Source organism: Cyclopterus lumpus, chromosome 18 (assembly GCF_009769545.1).
Source record: "Cyclopterus lumpus isolate fCycLum1 chromosome 18, fCycLum1.pri, whole genome shotgun sequence".
NCBI classification, from domain to species: Eukaryota; Metazoa; Chordata; class Actinopteri; order Perciformes; family Cyclopteridae; genus Cyclopterus; species Cyclopterus lumpus.
The window spans coordinates 10,606,093-10,626,089 of record NC_046983.1 but is presented as its reverse complement, the minus strand read 5'-3'; the positions used below and the strand labels follow the sequence as shown (position 1 = coordinate 10,626,089).

Here is a 19,997-nt window from a genome sequence, read left to right as displayed (position 1 = left end):
TTGTACAGTATTAAATGAAAGTTTGCTCTCCGGTGAATTTCAGGTCTTCAGATTTGTTCATATAATTCACTGTTTTTAAAAAGAAAGGCCAGTGGGGTCTGATTGTTGATACAAACACTGTAACTTTGTATTACACTCGTATTTTCGGGGTTGTCGACAAATAATCTTCCTGCTGTTCTGCTCCTCCGCGTCCTGTGTACAAAGTCCCGCCCACACCTATTCAGCCTCATTAAAGCTTTGCTCGGCCCACAAATGTGATCAAACGCAAGGCATGCTGGGTACAAGTCTTACTTACGGACTTCCTGTTGCTCGTTGGAATCCACTGGATCACTGAAGTGTCTGGATATTATGTTAGTACCTTACTGAGTGTTTTAATCTGACTTTCTCTTCTTCTTTTTCACAATGACTTGGATATTGGATACAGGAAGTATCCATCAAACCAGCCTGTTAATCTGATGTACACTTGAGAATTGGTGGATTTATGGTGAATACTTTGCAGCATTTGACAGATGATCATGTTGTTTTTCATACAGTATGATCACAAACAAAACCAATCTCCTTATCGAGGCATGCTGGTCATTATTTCAAAGTTTAGTCATGAATTTTTTTTTACTCATCTGTATATTTCCATCTGGAAATTGCCATTTTTTTCCCCCCTTGATTTGTGTTTGTGTGCCTTACTGTTTGTACAAATGTCCCTTTTCTGTTTGACTGACAACTCTTCATTTTTCCTCAGAAATATGATTATGAAGCATTACTGATGAAATGGAGGGAAAATAAATGTTTGCAACACTACCCACTTCTTAGCATATCTGCAATATATCCCAGAATTATTTCTACATTTCTTCTGTACATATCCAAAATCAGCCATCTCTCACAAAAGTGAAAGAAATAAACTATACACCTCAAACTTAAAAAATGGTGTTAAATTACTTAATATATGTTAAAGGCTGTAGAATATTATATGGCTATCAAAACCAATCTAGTGTGCTCTGAAAGTGGAATTTAGCAAGAAACACATCTTTATATTCTGTATTCATTATATATCTGAGGGGAGGAGTTCCATCTTTTGAGACCGACATCAATACATTTTATAAACCAGAATATGTTCACCATTAAGGTAAGAAGTAGTTTTATTGTCCAACAATCAGATCATATTGGGGATCAAAAAGCATATTATTCAGACATGTGCTGCCCCCTCATGGTGGCAAGTGGATAAAACACTGGTACAAAAATACGTTGCCACCTGGACTGGATAAAAGTTTCATGAAATAAGAAACAAAATTAATATAATTTGCTGTATGTATATTGATTCTAGTGCCCACAGTAGATTTCTCACTTATAGGAAAGTGACCACCAATCAGCAAACTGAATGTGTACATTTCTATTAGTGCTAGCTTAGATACCGAGTGATTATGCTTGCATTTGAATGATGTAAATTACATTGATTACATTTTCTTTGAAAGCAACGTACAGTTGGGTTTTTCTGTGTTTTACTATTTAGACAAACATTTTTCTTAAAGAAATTTTTCATCTGCTGAATTTATGTCACGCAAAAAATGTGTGACAGGTATTGGAATAAAATATACATGGCAGACCAATCCCATGAAGGTCCATAAGAAGTAATACTTTAAAATAAAAAGAAAAGACAACCGGCCATCTTTCCAGTTATATTGAAATCACTTCTTCCAACTTTAATAAAAGGTACTCAAATTACCTGAGATAAGTTTGCATACAAACCAAAACGATTGAAATCAGCCATAGACATCTCAGACATATAATTCTGTGTATGTTTTAACAACTATCATATCAACTTAAGGCAGATGGTAATATTTTGGGGGGGAAAACAAACAAAAAAGCGGTGCATTTCTTGTACAAAGACTTTGTGGGCCACACATACAAAGAATAGTACAACATATATCAAATTCATACATGAATTACACAGAGCAATTATCTCAATAAAAACAGTACGACGCTATTGCTGTACACAAGACTGAACGGTTACATACATTACTGACTATTATGCAGATTATAGTTAGTGTAAAAATAGTTGACTGAATTTGGGTTGAAGAGTGGGCGGACACAAATCTGATGGTCCAATAGTAACTGGTGGTTATATAGTCCTGTCAGATTTGTCAGCCGGCTCCTTTTTTCATAATAATAATAATAATAATAATAATAATATGGCATTGTTGGAAAGTATTTCCCAAAGTGAATCACTCCCAACATTATTGGATTGTTGTGCGGCAGTTTTAAGGAGAAACTTAATATTTGGTCCCCGAACTTCTTTCCGCTGATGCCTCTCCCTCAGCATCATAGTCTATTCCCTTATGCATCCCTTTATAAACTCCAATTCTAACTTGTGCAGTGGAGGAAAACTATTTTTATCAGAATGCACAAGTTGGTCCTTTCACTGTAATCTCAGAACACAAAACAAACCGTTTTCCGCGTCACTGCACAGATCAAGACTGCTATACACGGTCAGAGAATCGGACATTTTGGTTTGGAGGGAATGTGCAACGCTCAAGCTTTGTGTCACTCGTGGTGTTATGACAGGAATCAATTTTTAGTCCTGGCACCTGCTGCAATATTTCTGCTAAATTATGAATAACCTGATAAAGTCGATGCACTTCTTGTGTGTATGCTTATGATTCAATGTCCTCTAGGACAGAACAAGTGATACATAGGAATGTAGAAGCCTCTATAAAAGACATTTAAATATAGTCAAATTTATTTGAGCGTTTGTTTAAAAGAAAAAAAGATTTAAAAAAAAAAAGAGTTATTGACGTGTGTGTGTGTATATATATATATATATATATATATATATATATATATATATATATATATATATATATATATATATATATATATATATATATATATATATATATATATTTAATAAAGACTGGCAAGCTGTATTGAGTTCCAAAGTGAACAGCTACAGTATTGCCCACAAATAACCTCTTGTCTAAGCCTGTAAACCTACAAAGTGAAATGTAAAACCTGATTGGCTGCCGACTCTGATCTCATTCCAGTCTCCACTTTTCATCCCACAAAGTGTCTCTGTGCTGGAACTGCTGGATGTGTTGTCACTTGAAGAACTTCTAAGTAAGAGATGGACAAGTGGTCATTTGAAGATCATACTGTGTGTACACTTAAGGGTGACAAAAGCATGTTGAAAGGCAGCTGTGGACTCTCAAGGTTGAATCTCAAAAGGCTCTCCCTGGTCCCTGGTTTCTTCCTCTGTCTTTGTGAAACATTGAAACGGTTTCTTTCTGTGGAGACTGACCCTGTGAGGTTTGTGCACGGTCCATGGTGAACTCATCCCAGGCTCGTCGATGGGAGACACTGAGGCCATGCGTCCGGGTGTGTGTGTGTGTGTGTGTGTGTGTGTGTGTTGGTTAGGTGAGCAGCTGCCTGATTTCTCGGTGAACGTAGCAAAGGAAGTCCATGTAGGAAGCTCCGCCGTGCAGACCTTTATCCTCCACCAGGAACTGACGGAACAACATCTCTGGTTTGTCTTTCTGCCTCACGATGTTGAGCTGAGGGAGGAAGAGAGGGGGGAAGAGGGGGAGTAAGCAAAGTGTGCTCCATTTCCAGTCGGACTACTATGGATTTTTCAATACCAGCTGGGCTCCGCATGCACATTGACCTGTTTGTTTTTCTTGTATGCGTTTACTTCATTTTATGGGTTGGGATAGCACAGTCCTCTATGGATTCAGAGTAATAAATTATATTCTAACTAATTGACCCACGCCAACTAACACTGGGCCTGCTGTGCTTGGGGAAAATCAATACAATGTACCAACAAGACTTAAATAATTGAAGTTTTTTTTTCAAGAAATGTTTTAGTCAGTCCATTTCTTTAAAAAAATATATAGAATTTGCATTATTGACTGATAAAGTGGTTTGTATTGAAACATGGCTGACATTTACTCACTGGCTCCACTAGAGGGAGGCAGAGACCAATAAATGCTGCATGGCAGTTAGCTTGCATTTATTTTGTTGACATTTTTCAAACTAAGAAAAATGTATTAAAAGAAAAAGGTATGTCTGTTTTTAAACCCCCGGGTGTCTTACCTTCATAGAATTCGGCCTCTTTTCAATCAGGCCATCGATGAAGGATCGGACCTTGTTTGATAATGGATTGTCCAGCTCTGGCAGCGCACACTGAAAAAAATAAAAAAATAAAAAGGAGGTCAATAAGTCACTGATACTAGTTTGTGTTTCCCTTGAAGCTATAAAAGAACATTGATACATCATGATGTATTAAATCAAGGATGGTAAACAAACAGCCTTAATTTAATATTTAAAACACTATATTTAACAATTAAAATAATTTTTAATAAAGTTACTTTTACTACAAATAATAATAATAATAATAAGAATAATAATAATAATAATAATAATACTGCCTACTGGAAATGTTGGGGTAATTTAACTGTATTTACCTTGTCATAAGCAGACATGCATGCAAACATTTATAATACAACTTTTAAAAATGACTTTTTTGACATTTTGTGAGTAGAACTTTATTCTTTCATCGAACAACAAAATCATGAACGTTGAATAAAAAAGGTGTATTCCCTATGATCACCACCCCTCAACCCACTTTGTGGGTTTTCCCCTGAATCCTTTCAGGTCTAAATGCTTTCTTCCTGGACCTCATCAACATCCTCCTCACTGCTGTAAAAAGTTAGTCTACTGTATACAAATAAACTTGGTATTAAAATGAACATGGCCTCAGTTTACCAAGTAATCAATATGCTAGGTAATGACAAACGGTGTTGGGAAAGTTCACTTTCTACATGAACTAGTTTAGTTCATAGTTCATAATTCAAAATGTTGAACTAAGTTCACAGCTCCAAAAAATGTTCAATATGTTGCGAGCTATAATCTCTATCTGTCTGCAATACCGCTCTTGGCCTCTACGCAACTCGGCGCTCTCACACTTGCCAGACATAGGGCTGAAACGTTCAGACGCAACACTGATGACAGACGTTCAAAAACAACAGAAGGTTTTATGTTTACATTTATGTTTCTGGCAGACAATGTTCCCAACCAGCTGCATTCAGGGTCCAGCTGAGCTAGGCGTGCATAGTCTTGTTCTCAACTACATTTAAGTTCCCTGTTATATGCTTTTTTTTTTCAAAATTCCCAAGACAAAATTCCCGTGGAAACTTTCCGCCCCTTTGCAACCCTACTTGCCGTTGATCTTCTATTTGGATCAAAGTCCTCACAAGGGAACTTGTAATATCAAGTCAATACTTAGTAATGTACACAGGCACCAAAACGGGAAGAAATGTCTTTTCTAATGTCTCCTAAAAGTATACTATTTAATTTGCATTGCAAATGTGTTGAGGGGGACACACTAATAAATGAATTCTCACCATGTGACCCTGCAGGTGGGCGAGGGAGGGCAGGTTGAAGATGCTCTGGATGAGCTCTGGGGGGCTCGCTTGGCCCAGCCACAGAAACATGGAGTGGCCGTTCTCCAGCAGGAACATGCCAGAGTCTGTCAGACGCTCCTCCGAGCAGCGCACCGGAGCAGGCTGAGCCTCGACGTTGACGTCCACGTTGTGCTGAAAAACCACAACATCAAATGTATATGTGTCTGAAATTAGATAATACACGCTGAATGTACACAGCAAATAAATGTAATTGAAAACAATATTACAAAAAAGGTGACCAAAAACAGTGACTGCATTGTGTGTGTAGGTTTGTCCTGTACCAGTGGGGTGAGACGTGGGTAGAGCAGCAGCTGAGTGTCCTCCACCCCCATGCCCATTAACAACAGCCTTTGATGGGCTCGGTCGTCTGTTGAGAGCTCTGTGCTGCCGACCAAGGGAGCAGTTTTCATGAGGCTGTTCATGTAGACCGGAAACACCTTCATGGCATCAGGCAGGATCAGCTACATATGGATAGAGGCATGAAACCATCATTTTTACTTTCTGAGAGATGGATGTATGATAAAGGCTGTGGTCGCAGGTACGTGATGATCAAAGGAGTTTTTTTTGTATCCTAAAACCTAAATTTCAAACCACTGACCTGGCTGGCAGCTGAGGGGCTGGCACAGTTCTTCCTGTAGCAGGCCAGCATGTGGGCCGTCTGGTTGACCAGGATCTCCCTCACATTCTTCAGAGGCTGGTTCAATATGGCACGGCAAGCTGAGTGGGCATGAGAAAAGGTTATTTAAAAGAGAGGAGAGGGGGAGGAGAGGAACCAACGGGCCCAACCGGCAGCTAAGGACAAGTAGGGGAGGAAACCACAAAGGATGAAAAAGAAGAAAAAAAAAATCAGGCAGGGGACGAGAGAGTTGAAAAGTAGCCGGACAAATGAAAGAAGGCAACTGAAGGTCAGTAATACAGCTGTACTTAAGGCTCACCATGTGCAGATTACAAAAAGGCTCATTGTCATCTGTACTTTATTTAAAACATATGGTCCTCGTTTCCATTCCTCATTGTTTCTTTACCCATAAGTCTGTGAGTATTAGTAGATTATCAAGTGATGCGTGGGGTAAATTCAACAAAGGTCCGGCTGATACTGCAGTACATCAGCAGGCTACGTCTGCTGAAAACTTTTTTAAAAAAAAACTAAATTAATCCGTAAGTGTGGACGAGAACAGGAATTTCAGTCCAGAGAAGTGTACTTGGACAGTCACCTGATTTGGCAAAGAAGTTGATGAGTGAGTCGGTCTCGCAGCTCTTGTACAACTCCGACAACTGTGAGCTGCAGTTCAAACTGAGGTTGTGGACGCGGAGACGTCGCTGTCCATTGACGGTGGTGTACAGCAAAGCACACTGGGAAACAGAGTCCAAATATAAGTTATGACCGAACCTTGGGGATTTATCTCCTGACACTTTGGGTGGTTGAAAAAAAAAAAAAAAAAGAGACGCATACCTGCATGAGTGCCCCAGTCTCCTCACTGAGCGCGTCGTCATGCTTGAACTCTACGGTCATCGCCTTGTCGCAATCCACAGCTGCCATCTCTACATCTGTGGTGTTGTTCATGTGGACGGCACCAAAGAACTCGGTGGCTCTGAAACCTGAGGGCAGAAGTGCACGGTAGTGTGAATTGATGAGCGGTAGCTCTCTGCGATACGTTGGCACAAACCAAATGCGACGTCTTGAAAAGACGTTTCCTCACCTGTACTGGTACGAACACGCATGATGGCGTCAAAGCCGATGCTCTTCTGCACGTCTTTCCTGAGGTCTCTCAGGAAATGCTCCCCGTCAGTCTCCACCTGGCAACATCGAGTATATTTGAGTCAGCAGCAAATCTTGGTAATGGTAGTAATCTTTGTTACCAGCAGATGGCAGTAGTGTAACAAACTGGTCCCACGCCTGTTACAATAAGCCTTGGACTCATTTTGTCCGATACAGAGATAATTTACTGAAACGTCAGTGTGGGACAAAATAGACAACAAAGAGAATGTTTATACCATACTAAACTACATTATTTATTGTTTAATAGTAATAAAAGGCTGTACTGTTGTGTGTTAAACAGCTACACTGTACAATTATTGTAACCCTATTTATTATAGATATTGTCCGTACGTGTTAAATTGCATTGTACTGCTGGTGTGTTTGTACAGTTTGAGTCTTGTTACAACATTCCTATGGGGCAAGTAAATAATAGACTGTGGGTACTGCACCAAAGTTAACCAGCTTTTATGAGGCTTTATATGACTAGCTAGTGTAAAGACAACAAATAAACTTGGTTTTTCATCATATAGCCATATCCTTTATGTGGCTTGCTTGCAGCATCTTTGCATTTGTTTTCAGTGGCCCGAACATAAACATCCGTGCTTGCCTGGAAGTTGTTGTACTTGTAGACGGAGCCTCCGGTGTGCGAGGGCACATCAGCCATGGTAGCAATGTCCATGTACTGGCTAGGAAAGAGGAAGAGATCCACACAGCAGCCCTGTGCCACACACTCCTTAGACAGCTGCTCATACACTCCTTTCTGAGGCTGGAACAGGGTCTAAGAAAAAAAAAATTATATATAGAGTCGGCAATTCTTAATAGTAGCATTTGTAGTTTATTAAATTAAAACGCAAAGTTAGCATCCATCCGACTCCACTCATGCGAGTTTCTATGTTTACTGCAATTAAGCCCAATGCTTTTACTCAAGCTTAAACTGCCAGCAGTCGGCATAGTTTAGAATAAGTTCCCAAAAAGCTAACTCACTTTCTCCTTCTCCGTGTTGACCAGCTTTTTGTCGTCCCTGTTCTTCAGTTTGCCAGGAGCCTCAGCAGTTGGCATGGAGGACTGGAAGATGAAGAGCTTTCCGCTACATTCTGCTGCCTGGAGGGGAAAGAATAATGAGAAAGATTTCAAAAAGAAAGATCACAAGAAGGTGTGTCGTGTGTTCCTCGATGGCGTGTTCTTTACAGCTTTACAATGAGACCATGAGTTCACAAGGTGCAACATTCCACCACTGCAGAGGATTACATCCTCCTAATAATAATAAACAACTTTGTTTTTAAGAGATTGCTAAATCAACTGATAACGAAAAGATAAAGATGGAAGCAATACGCAAACTCTTTGCCGTTTGCTGTCGGGTACTGCAGCAACAACTGCTTCCAATTACAAGCTGTGTGTGAACTTTTCCTTTACCGCGTGCCAAAACACTGACCTCATATTACTGGGAACGTTTTTTGGACTTCAAAGTAAACACAAACATATCGGGAAGAAAAAAGGAACTTCACCGAGTTGATAGAGTTGGGAAAGTGCGACCTCTGAAATATTTTGGACAAATTGAAAAAAAGATCTTGTGGGGGGTTGGGTGCAGAGCAGTTTTTCTTTAGTTTAGATTTAAATTGGTTGAATTTTATAGAGAAAAGAATGTGCTTAGTTTTGGCTGCTATTGGAATCCATCAGTATCGTGATAAAGAGCACCAGTGTGTTGATGATGACACTGCTGCTGCTTGTGATCTTTCCCTTCCCAAACCCAACAGTCTATAAGCAACGCTAGAACAGCCAGGCATGACTCGAGGAGGTTGCAGTCGGCCCCGAGTCTTCCGCTCCATGTTGACGGATGTCACACTTTTGGCTAACCTTGAAGGCCTCCACGCCGGCCTGGATGACAGGAACAAAGACCGTTTCACTCTCGTTGGTCTCTGCAAACATATCAGGGATTTGGTCCAGGAGGCTGGAGGGGAGAGGGACAGGATTATGGTTTGGTCAGAATTGACATGTCACATTGTTCTCACTGCCTTGTTGGATGCCTTCACACGACAACGTCTGGTTGAAATGTACCAAAGTAAAAAAACAAAGTGGTTATTTTGCCTTAAAATAATGGACCACGACTGGTTAATCTCAATACTAAAATCAGACCGTTTCCCATCCAGTGGTATGAATTAAATGCTTTTTGTGTTTAGCTAGATTAAACCCCGGAGAATTCTTGGGATTAATATGCCTCCGTCCCTCTCCCCCTACCGCATGGGGCTTCCACAAGTAAAAGGACACTTTGTATCTTACTTGTAGATAACGGCCTTCGACTCCTGATAGTTGACGAGGAAGCCGTCGAGCAGCGGGACAAACATCTCGGCGGTGTCTGAAACCACCATCATCTGGGGCTGGGCCAAAGCGCTCTTCACGTTGTAGAAGTGGAGGACCTTGTTGTAGGTGACGAAGCCAACATTAATGGCAGAGCTCTCCGTACCTTCCTCACTGTGAGGGAGAGAGAGAGAGAACGTGACTCGGTAAATTACAGGATGCTGCTAGTAAGTCAGTTGAAATGGTTAGAAACTCTGACGTAATAACATAATGAAATGCAAAAGAAACACAAAAATCGGGTTCATCTTTGGGATGGCCATCCCTCTCGGGCATGAATTGACGAAGAAAAGGGACATTTCTTAACCAACTAAATACTAAGTGGTGATCCAAAGAGAGAGGAAGGAAATAGCTGCTACAGGTTTATAAAATCCAAGTAAATGTTGGTTGGTGAAGAAAACAACTTTATCCATTTACTTGTGAGACATGCCTGCAATGTAACTGTTCCCTCAGTATTACAATCAAACGGCTTCTAGAGTCACACGGTTAGAAAAAGATAAATGTCTGCATTTTCCAAATAAATGCCTGATCTTTTCTGGAAATAACTATGTTACATATTGGCACTACTTAAAAAAGGGAACATGTACTTTTCTTTGAAATAATTGCATAATTGAAACCAAAGTACATTTGTATGTATTACTGCAAACTTGAAACCCCCCCTGACATTTACCAGAACATTCTGAATGGTGATGTGGTAGCTACCTTGAACCAAAACCATACATCAGAAAGCGTTCACCATCAGTCATTTAAAAGCATTCTTTAGGAACACGGCCAGCTGCACTCTGTAGGTCACTCTTCTTTTAAATCATGTGCACATACTGAGGAACATGTAATGTGGATTTAAAAAAAAAGTTGCTGCAAAAGCCTTTGAAGTAAATATGCCACCGGTCAACTATGAACCCACAGCTTTCAATGAGCATTACAGGTTACGGGTGCTGTTGGAAAAAACAAAAATGTCAGATTGGATAAGTCCATTTGGTTCTTTCCATTTGGTTCATCAGACAGTGATTAAAAAAATACCAGCAATGATTTAAAAAATAAAAAATAGTCGAAATGCAGATGTAGACTATAGTATAGTCTACATCTGCATTCACTTAAACCGGGCTCTTGCTTATTTGGAGTGAATTAAACATACAGTTGGCAAATGCTGCAGAATTGCATGAAAAGGCATGTCCAATTGCTTTATTTAGTGCCGAGTCAAGTCAAGCTGCGAACACAGCTGAAGAGGGGGCTTATCTGGAGTGCACTTCTCCTTAGCATTTAGAGGATGATGTCATGGCAGCAGACATATGTGAATGTGTGCCTTTGGCACTAATGAGGCAGAGAAAAGAAAAAGTTATTTTAGGGGCAACTCTGTGATAAATCAAAAACTCACTTAACACAAAACCAGCTTTTTTCCGTTTGACCAAACCATTTGTTTTGGAGGCCTCTCCGCGATGAGAGCCTGTACTATAATATCTCATATTTTTGGCAGCCATGGCGCCCTGCCTAACAGATGTCCACCATCTGAAAAACTTAATGCAGGGATGTTTAGCTGATGATAACAAATACTTTGCTGGTTGTTTAAGACTTGAGGGAAGATCTTTTTCGGCAGGGCATTTGTTGGATGTGAACTGTATTGGCAGAAAATAGTCTCTGTGCTCTACAAGTCAGTCTATAAGATGTAGAACACCGAATGGAGCAGATGATGCCTATTACATTCCTCCCTGTACTGTGTGACCATGTTTGTGTGTGTTTTCCTGATGTATTGCATGTACCTGGGCAGATTCTCCAGTAGAGTCTTCAGCTCATCACATATCAGTTTGACCAGTCCACTTTTAATGTTGTTATAGGACACATCGATCATAAAGATGTAGGCAGGGGGATTTGGAAGCTTGTTGTTCTGTGTGAGAAGAAAGGCAGCAGGTGAAATTAGTTAGTTGCTATTTTAAAAATGTCCTCAAGCTGATCTGACATGAAGCATACGAATGCCAGATTACAAAAGTAAAAGAAAAATGCTCTTAAGCTCCTTAATAAACTAAGAACTATTCCTCTTTTCAGTCCAGTATCTTCTAATTTAAGGTCTAAGTCATACCATATCAACAGAGGCCCCCCTCCTCCCGTTTCTGTTATTAGTCCTCAAATAGAGATTTAGTTTCCGTTGGTGCTTGCTTATAACTTGGAGATACAATGAGGAGACCAAGACAGTTATGAATTCCTGCATGGCGCAATGGTGTGTGTGTGTGTGTGCGCGCGTGTGGGGGTGGGGGGGGGTGTCAGTAAGACAATTATTATGTTTCCACAGTAACGACCCATGACAAGACACCTTGCAGGTTTTATTTAATAGCTGCCCTGCAGAGGCTGTTTATAAGTCTTGATAAACAGAGCAAAAAGTAGGCCAGTGAAGTGACTCAGCTTTACCAGCTGTCTGTTGTTCTCAACAGCCACAGCCTCCATGGGGATGTGGACCCGATTGGCATTTGCTGTCTTTCAAGTGTTTGCAAAAACAACCGAGTTGAACACGATCATTTTGATGAGCAGCTCATGATTAAGGGCTTGTCTCCATCTGTTAATCCACTCTGCTTGACGTGCATTGAACAGTAGTTGATCGGTCTTTAGTAGTTTCCCTGTACCTTGCAGTAGTCCAGGGTGGCTACAAACTCGTAGGATCCCAGGGACAGCTCAGGCCTCTCATAAAAGTCCGCCCTCCGGCCCATGTGGTCAAGATGTTGGAAAAAGAAAACTGGCACTACAGTAAGACAAAGAAATTGGATTGAATATAGACCTATGCACAGTATATTCATAGTTCACTTTTTTTCCTTTAACTTTTTTAAAAAAGGCAACGTGATGCATATTTTTCGGTCTGCATCGTACTCTACCTTCATTGACACAGTTGCAGAAACCACACTGGTAGCGACGCCCCCCATCAATAAACTGCATGTAGGGGCACATGTAGGCCTTGCACCGATTGCAGCGGATTGGGCCCGTCTCACCATGGTTCACAACATACAGAGGAGTCTATACACAGACACACAAAAAAAGACATTCAAACATCTTTGCCTTAAAAGGGACGCTGATGACAGCTATAAAAAGATGAGGGTTTATTCATTTTTTGTATCATGATTCTCTGGGGTATTTCCCATGTTTTAGTGATGTAGTAGTGGGTTTTTTTGTATTCAGCCATCACACACACACACACACACACACACAATAAATATAGCCTATATGCAATAGAGTATACGATATGACTGAAATATACCGAATCATTACATGAGACTTTACAAACTATGGATTTGTTTGATCATAGTAAGAAGCCTTATTCATAATACGTATTGCTTGTTTTTGCTTTGTTTTATAGGTTGACCCCCACACAATATGATATGTAAGGAAGTACAGGTGAGTATTAAATGATATGCAAGGCCTTGTAAGTTAATACAGCTCTAGATTTATATTTCGAGGTCCCTTTCCATATGCAATGCAATATTTACTGCATTTAGACCATGCTGTGGTAATTCTGCTCTGCCTGAAGCATCTGTGATTCCATGCACACATGATTCACAATACACACTGCACTTTCACATACAGAACATTTGTTTAACATGAAAGGTAAAGGCTAAGCATGAAGTTGTTTTATATACACATACTACAGCACTGTTATTGGTTATCATATGCAGCCTAGAGATGGAAACTGTCTTAATATTTATTGAAGACTCCCGGCAGGCTAAATTTAAACTGTTTGCTTCACTCGACGACCATACTTGCAGACCTAAGTAGCAAGTAGGTGTATTATTAGGCTTCAAGGTGGAGACTAGCAGTGTTTACATTATCTTAGAGATGTTTAGTGCGGAGAACAAAACAATGATACATACAGATATAAAGTACTTTTGAGTAATGTATAAACTTAAGTTTGACTATTTTGGTGTGATTGAAGTGTGAATATGTGTTGTACTAGATATAAAATAATCTGAGTGATTGTTTTATAACAAGTCCCTGTAGATCTGACATTAGGTAATTAGCCTAAAGCCAGATGAGAGAAAGCTAACATTGCCTAAAAAGGCCAACGGATGGCTGGGACAAGGCCAGTGGAGGGGGAAAAATATCTAAGGCAGGATTGTTGGACCACATGTGATCCAAAAAGAGGTCATTCACAGGACAACTTAACTTTTGTAGTATACAGAGACATCTTATTAAAAAGGAGAAGACAATTCGGTGGTTGCATACTCTGTGCCAAACAGCGTTTTTTTTTTTTTGAAGAATCTTTAAAAAATAAAGGTAGATGTCCCAAATTCTCTATTTTACAAGTAAATGCCACATAATAAAATCATAAATAAAACCATGCATCTCAATTAGAGCCTTAACTTGCCATGAATTGCTGTAACAGCTGGATTTAACATAGATTTTTTTTAATGGGATAATATGACTAAATCCTTCACTAGACATGCAATAATGTTCCTACTCCAGAAAAACACAGACTCCCACAGGTGTTCTTGAACGTTTCATTAGTCATTCTTGAGATGACAGTGTACACAGCATTAAAGAAAATACATTGCACTATTAGGATTCAATTGTTTTGGTGTGGGATGAATTATCTTGCATACAATATTTCCATTTATAGAATTTCGGCCCACCAAAAGAAGATTTTTGTTTACACTGTAGGACATTTATTCCTTTCAAAAGTCAGCATGGTAATGTGAAAAGTTCAGACTGAATGTGATGCATTAATGTGTAAACATACAGAGTGGGAAAATAAACACAACTCTGGACACAGTGCTGTATCCCATCCTACTCAAGTGATGGATGCTTCCCAACACAAGTCCGAAAATAAAACAAATCAATTCTCAATCTGTGGGAGACACTTGTCCGTATTAGCATGCATCATTCCCTGCTCGACTTGCAGCCCACCAGGAAAATGTTCACAACAAAAGCCACTACAAATGTTTTTTTGTTTATCTTAGCAGGTGATTATGTATTGTTTGGATTTAGATTTATTTATTTTTTTTAATGGAGCAACCGGCTTTAAGTAATAGATAAACCATGACTTACCTCATTCTTTGGCAAATTGGCAAAGGGTTTTATGATGGCAGCCAGGGGCACTTGGCACTGTTTGGCCAGATCGGCGGTGCTGGGTAAGGAGTAGGTAGTGCAGCGCATAAATCTGGGACTGGCATTGCCTGGGATTAGCAAACAGAAGGGTCAATGACGTCAATAGTATGACAGAGCAGATGCCTGTTACCACTGATAGACAGAAGTGTAGACTGTAAGTCTCCATGTTTAATGTACGATTAGCAGTAAGAGTCTCAAAGAAATGTCTACATTTTAAGCAAAAGCCTATAAATCATACAGTGCAGACCACAAATGACCGAAACCTCTTACCGAACTCGATCTGCAGAACAACAAGTATACACATGTAGAAAATGTAGGGGGAAAATGCAGTATTAACCTACATTTGCTACAGATTAGCATCAACTTCAAATATGTTGTAATAGGAGAGGTTTAAATGTCATTAGGCGTTACCTTGGTCCTGTACTGTGAAGTCAGTGGTGACCAGAGGTGGAACCTGTCCTCTGATGTTTGTGCTGTAGACCTGTCCCCCTCGCTTTACTTGATCATCCTCAATGACTTGAGTCTAAAGCAGACAAGTTACGCATTACAGCCCAATAATAGGAGAACACGTACATGCCTTTGAGGAATGAATAAGCCTCCAGGAAGCTAAGACAGAAATGTGGTATGTTGGGTATGTCATGGTATGCAGTCTCAGGAGGATTAGTCATCTACTCACTATGCTGGGGATAGAGTCAGGGTCCAGTTTCTTCTGAGGTGGTCCAGCCAGTCCGCCTGGTGCGCCAGGGAAGGCCCCTGGCATGCCTGGCTGGGGTCCAGCCATGTGTCCCCCAAACTGACCTATACATTAAAATAGGATACATTTGCTATTAAATTATATGTATTGGGTATGGTGTAGATTTGTATGCAGCAGAGCTCTGCTTTGTTAACTAAATGTAGGCTGTAGAGTAAGTTCTATTATATAACAGAGGTTTTCAACACACACAATAGTTATGACACAGGGCAACCTAAGAGGAGATTCAAGCATCAAAGACACTACATGAAAAGATTAAACATTATCTGTTGTAAATATTTTTCTTTTTTGTGCGTTTAAAAATATGAATTGCCCCCGTTTGCAGTTCATTTCTCTTGGTCAAGCAGGTTATTTCTCTAAACCACAGAACCCGTACACTAAGCCATTAACTGGCCATGTATCAGTATCACTTACAGGAAGTAACAAACACAATCTTAAGAATTATTCTTTTTCCTAGTGTGTGATCAAAATGTTCTTTTTATTTCACAGTGTCCTGGTTACCTGCTTGCTGTGGGTATCCTGGTGGACCAGCAGCTCCGAGACCAGGCTGCTGGAAACCTCCGGGGCCTGAAGGAGGTGGCCCGGGGAAGGGTCTACCCATGCCTGCCATTGGAGGGCCGGACATCGGAGGGCCCGCCATCGGTTGGCCGGACATCGGTTGGCCGGACATCGGTTGGCCGGACATCAGGGGGCCGGACATCGGTTGGCCAGACATCGGATGGCCAGACATCGGATGGCCGGACATCGGGGGGCCGGACATCGGGGGGCCGGACATCGGATGGCCGGACATCGGGGGGCCGGACATCGGGGGGCCGGACATCGGGGGGCCGGACATCTGCATGCTTGCTAGGGGTGACTGTGGTGGAGACATGTGGGGTAACTGCGGGCCTGGAGGCATCTGCGGCTGGCCCATTGCTGGTGGAGGGGAAGTCTGGAAAGGCTGCTGGATTACAGAGCTCGTTGGAGGTGGTGGGCTCTGCATGGGACCTGGGGCTACATAAGCATGAAGTGAAATAAAGGTATCTGGTAAGTGCATTCTTGCTGTCATTTTTCTAACTCTTGTCTCATCCTCTCTACTGAAATACTATAAATCAATAATTATATAAATAATTCAATTCAGTTTATTTTGTATAGCCCAATATCACACATTTGCCTTAGAGGGCTTTACAATCTGTACATATACGACATCCCTGTCCCAGGACCTCACATCGGATCAGGAAAAACTCCCCAAAAATAACCTTGGATAATAATAATGGATTGATTTGGCTCTATTTTGTTTGATCTTCTGCATAATGTGTTATGATCAGTAAATAGCTAACTTACCGTAGTTGCCCAAGTTCATGGAACTCATCTGATTGGTGAGCTGCTGTGCTGGAGGCGGGGCCGTAGAAGCCATGCTGTTGTATGGGGACTGTAGAGGTTGTCCATAAGCTGAATTGGCTGGTGGAGCAGGGTACCTAAGGAACATAAGAACCCTTAATATACAGCAGGTACATTGTAGTCTTATTATGTGCCTAATCCTTGAACCCGTTTTTAACATGCAGTATAACATTTTGCTAATATCGTCCAATTAGATCTTTTGTGTCTAATCCTGGCTGATTAAAATAAAAATGTTTTACCTGGACAATCATACAGTTTAACAATGAATAGATAAGACCAAAAACTGCAGACGTCTTTCTTAGTCTATTTTAACTGCAATATTTGCACATTCATACACTGCTTGTGTTGATTTCAGAGAGAAAATTAGTTGTCCAAACAGTTGGTGTTTAGTGAAAACTGTTACCTTTGTGGATGTGCGCCATTCTGCTGGACATTTGGATTGTACTGATTGGACGCTGGAGGTGGAGGCATACCGCCAGCAGAGGGAACTGGTGGTTTCATCATACCTGTGGCGAGTGACAGACACCATACAGTTTATATCGTACATTATATTTCTTCACTGCATCTTTGATAAAGTATATTCCGGTGAAGTACAGCCTGTTAAAGAACCCAAACAGGACTTCTTTTGTTTCTAGACTTTTGAACTGTAATTATGAGAACATGGTTTTTTGAGGTTCAGAATCATTTAAAATGGATAAAAGCTAAACGGGTAGTTTGTGTGAACAGATCTTTGCCTGAAATGGTTGATCCAAATAGAGACCTTGTTCCTGGGCACTGTCCATTGTGTTTACTGTGATTGCAGTCAACCTCGCAGTGGCCAAGAAAGCAAAAAAAGTGTCTTTGACCTCGTCTTGACCTTCCATTCTAAAGACCTTAAGTACGTCAGTATTTCTGCTGAGAGTCTAGGAAGGTGTTTGTGCTTCAGTCATACAGAGCTTCCATTCAGTGTGCTGCAACATTTAAAAATAAAGCCGATACATGTGCTGGCATTTAACATGCATGCTATTGCAGTGTATAGCGCGTCAATTATAAAATTAAAGACCAGACAAATGAATTCACTCAATGACATATAAACATACCTTCAGCTTCAAGCTAAGACTTGTCATGAGCCATACTATTCTGCAAAACAAGCTCTTCCATCCTCTTATTTGAAAATATCCATTTTAGCCTAAAAACCACACCCTTCATCCATGAAAGCCTGGTAATTGTGAGCTTATGTCGTTGTGATGGAGAATGACCACCAGGTGCTACAATTTCTTTTAAAAATTATTGAGCTGATCACGCTAGGTAGCAAAATTGATCTTTGTTAAATGGACACCCAACACATTATTTCAGAAACAATACAAACACAAGAGCAGAAGTTTCTTACCTGTTGGTGGAGCGGCGAATGCCTGAGGTGGTCCCCCATAGTGCCCATAGAGGGGCTGTGCAGGACTAGCTCCAAATCCACCTTGGTAGCCCCCCATCCCTGGCTGGGCCTGGGAGTATGGGGGTGCGGCAACATAACCCTGTTGACTCATTTTGATGGGATTTTACTGCCTTCTCATGCCAGGATCAATGAGTTTTGACAACCTGTTAAGTTAAGGGAGTGAAAAGTAAAGTTAGGTGTAATGTGTTCAAACATATTCATAAATCTAGCATATAGTTACCAGGCCACACATAAACAACTGATATTTGACCTCATGTAATTCACCAACACTCGTGTAACATGGACCTTTGACATTGGTTCCTGAGAGATAAGGCAGGCATATCCTTGTTAATATTATCTTCAGGTGACTGCATGAAATTGCACAATTCCGGAAATAGGAATACCCACACAGGCCTGTAATAAGGCAATTAAAAAAAAAAGAAGCTTAGTCCACCTTTTAAGTTATAAAAAGCAATGGGCGTGCACCAGTGGACTTTCTTTCAGGGTGACAACACCTTCTTGAAACAAGTTGAACTTCGGCACAGCTGGTGTCAACAGAAATATCAGCTGCGTACTGACAACTCCACGAAAGTCCTTTTACTACGACACAATAAACCAATTGCACACGTTTTACCTGAACCAAGTAAAACAAAAAAGGAAGCATAAAGCACAATAAAGAACCGTGGTTAACTGATGAGCCCAGACTCAATCGTGTCTGCCACTTCCGAGTACTGCCACGTCAAAGACCGTTATGATAGCTAAAGATTGGAGCATCCATGCCTTCTTCCACTTCACACCCAGATGAACGGACACGTTATTATCCTCCGTGTAACGTTAGCACCGCACGGTTTACGGTGCTCAGTAACGTGACAGGACAGCAGCACCTCAGAGCTGATTAACGTGACACATTGATAGGAAGCATCTTGCTAGCTACGCGGAAATTGCCACAAAGTTTTTTTTTCTTCCTTTGCACGGACTTCATTTCAAACATAAATGCCTTCAAATTAAAAAATAAATTAAAAAAACACGAGACGGAATTACACATTTGTATTGGCGACGTGTGTAAACATTGTGTAATAGTATTTACCTGAATATTGGGCAGAGTCCTGTTCGCCGTCTGTTGCCCTCAGTGAAAGCAGAGTGCCACGTCAAACTCCACCAGAGCACCGGTCGCTACGTCGGTAACGCGACTGAAAAACTCCCGGGTCTATAAGGAGGAAAATACTAAAGGTTTCCGGTTAGATATTTCAAAATAAAATAATTAACCACAAATAAACGTTCTTACACGATATAAATGATACAAACACACTACTGGTTTCTAAATATGGGGTTTCTACTGCGCATTGCAATATTTATTTACCTTCTGTTTACCCACATTTTTGTTTTAAAACGTTACATAAGAATTTTATGTTGAAGAGTAAACAGTTGAACTTCTGGCTGGGGTCGATGTGTTTTTAGCTAACTTGGGAGGGCCGTGAGCTGTCGCGTCTGCTACACGCATGCGTGAAAGAGAGGGAACCCATACACGTCAGCACAGTCAATGGATGTGATGTGGACCTGTGCGGTCCATAATATGTATGTCAGTATATTATAATTTAATAACCTCCATCATTATCTGAACACTAAGCACAGACGAGCTGTGGAAACCCTCGACATTTACATATTTGTAAATATGACTTATTTGTATGGTGTTCTAATTTATTTTGTATTAAATGATGGGCAACAATCAATGTCTTCACATCTTCTTTGCAGATTTTGATACGATTATCTCACAGTGCGAGTGAAGTGATGTTTTTGCAGAACAAATATGGACTATGG

The 19,997-nt window shown here is 40.6% G+C and overlaps 1 protein-coding gene across 2 annotated transcripts; it reads right to left on the bottom strand.

Annotated features, from left to right (window-relative positions):
* Nucleotides 1-2,869: 2,869 nt before the first annotated feature.
* Nucleotides 2,870-19,363, bottom strand: sec24d (SEC24 homolog D, COPII coat complex component). 2 transcript variants are annotated; one of them, XM_034557359.1, is made up of 23 exons: nucleotides 19,267-19,363; nucleotides 18,141-18,343; nucleotides 17,175-17,277; nucleotides 16,715-16,848; nucleotides 15,893-16,384; nucleotides 15,317-15,438; nucleotides 15,052-15,163; nucleotides 14,581-14,708; nucleotides 12,417-12,555; nucleotides 12,171-12,286; nucleotides 11,316-11,440; nucleotides 9,484-9,675; nucleotides 9,061-9,154; nucleotides 8,191-8,307; nucleotides 7,814-7,984; nucleotides 7,148-7,244; nucleotides 6,901-7,046; nucleotides 6,662-6,800; nucleotides 6,049-6,167; nucleotides 5,732-5,911; nucleotides 5,391-5,582; nucleotides 4,081-4,170; nucleotides 3,402-3,542 (listed from the first exon to the last, which is right to left on the bottom strand). In XM_034557359.1, exons 2-23 carry the CDS (start codon nucleotides 18,289-18,291, stop codon nucleotides 3,402-3,404), a joined length of 3,300 nt encoding a protein of 1,099 aa, XP_034413250.1. In that variant the 5' UTR covers nucleotides 18,292-18,343; nucleotides 19,267-19,363. The 2 variants fall into 2 exon arrangements, with proteins under 2 accessions (XP_034413251.1, XP_034413250.1); XM_034557360.1 differs by lacking the exon at nucleotides 19,267-19,363 and having other exon boundaries at nucleotides 2,870-3,542; nucleotides 18,141-18,291.
* Nucleotides 19,364-19,997: the final 634 nt, after the last annotated feature.

Excerpts from the sequence above, each read along its gene's own strand:
- sec24d (XM_034557359.1), bottom strand. The coding sequence starts at position 18,291 with ATGAGTCAACAGGGTTATGTTGCCGCACCCCCATACTCCCAGGCCCAG. Across the intron at positions 12,556-14,580 it reads CCAATTTGCCAAAGAATGAG|ACTCCTCTGTATGTTGTGAA; the intron begins GTAAGTCATGGT and ends GTCTGTGTATAG. Across the intron at positions 7,047-7,147 it reads GCGTGTTCGTACCAGTACAG|GTTTCAGAGCCACCGAGTTC; the intron begins GTGAGGAAACGT and ends TTCTGCCCTCAG.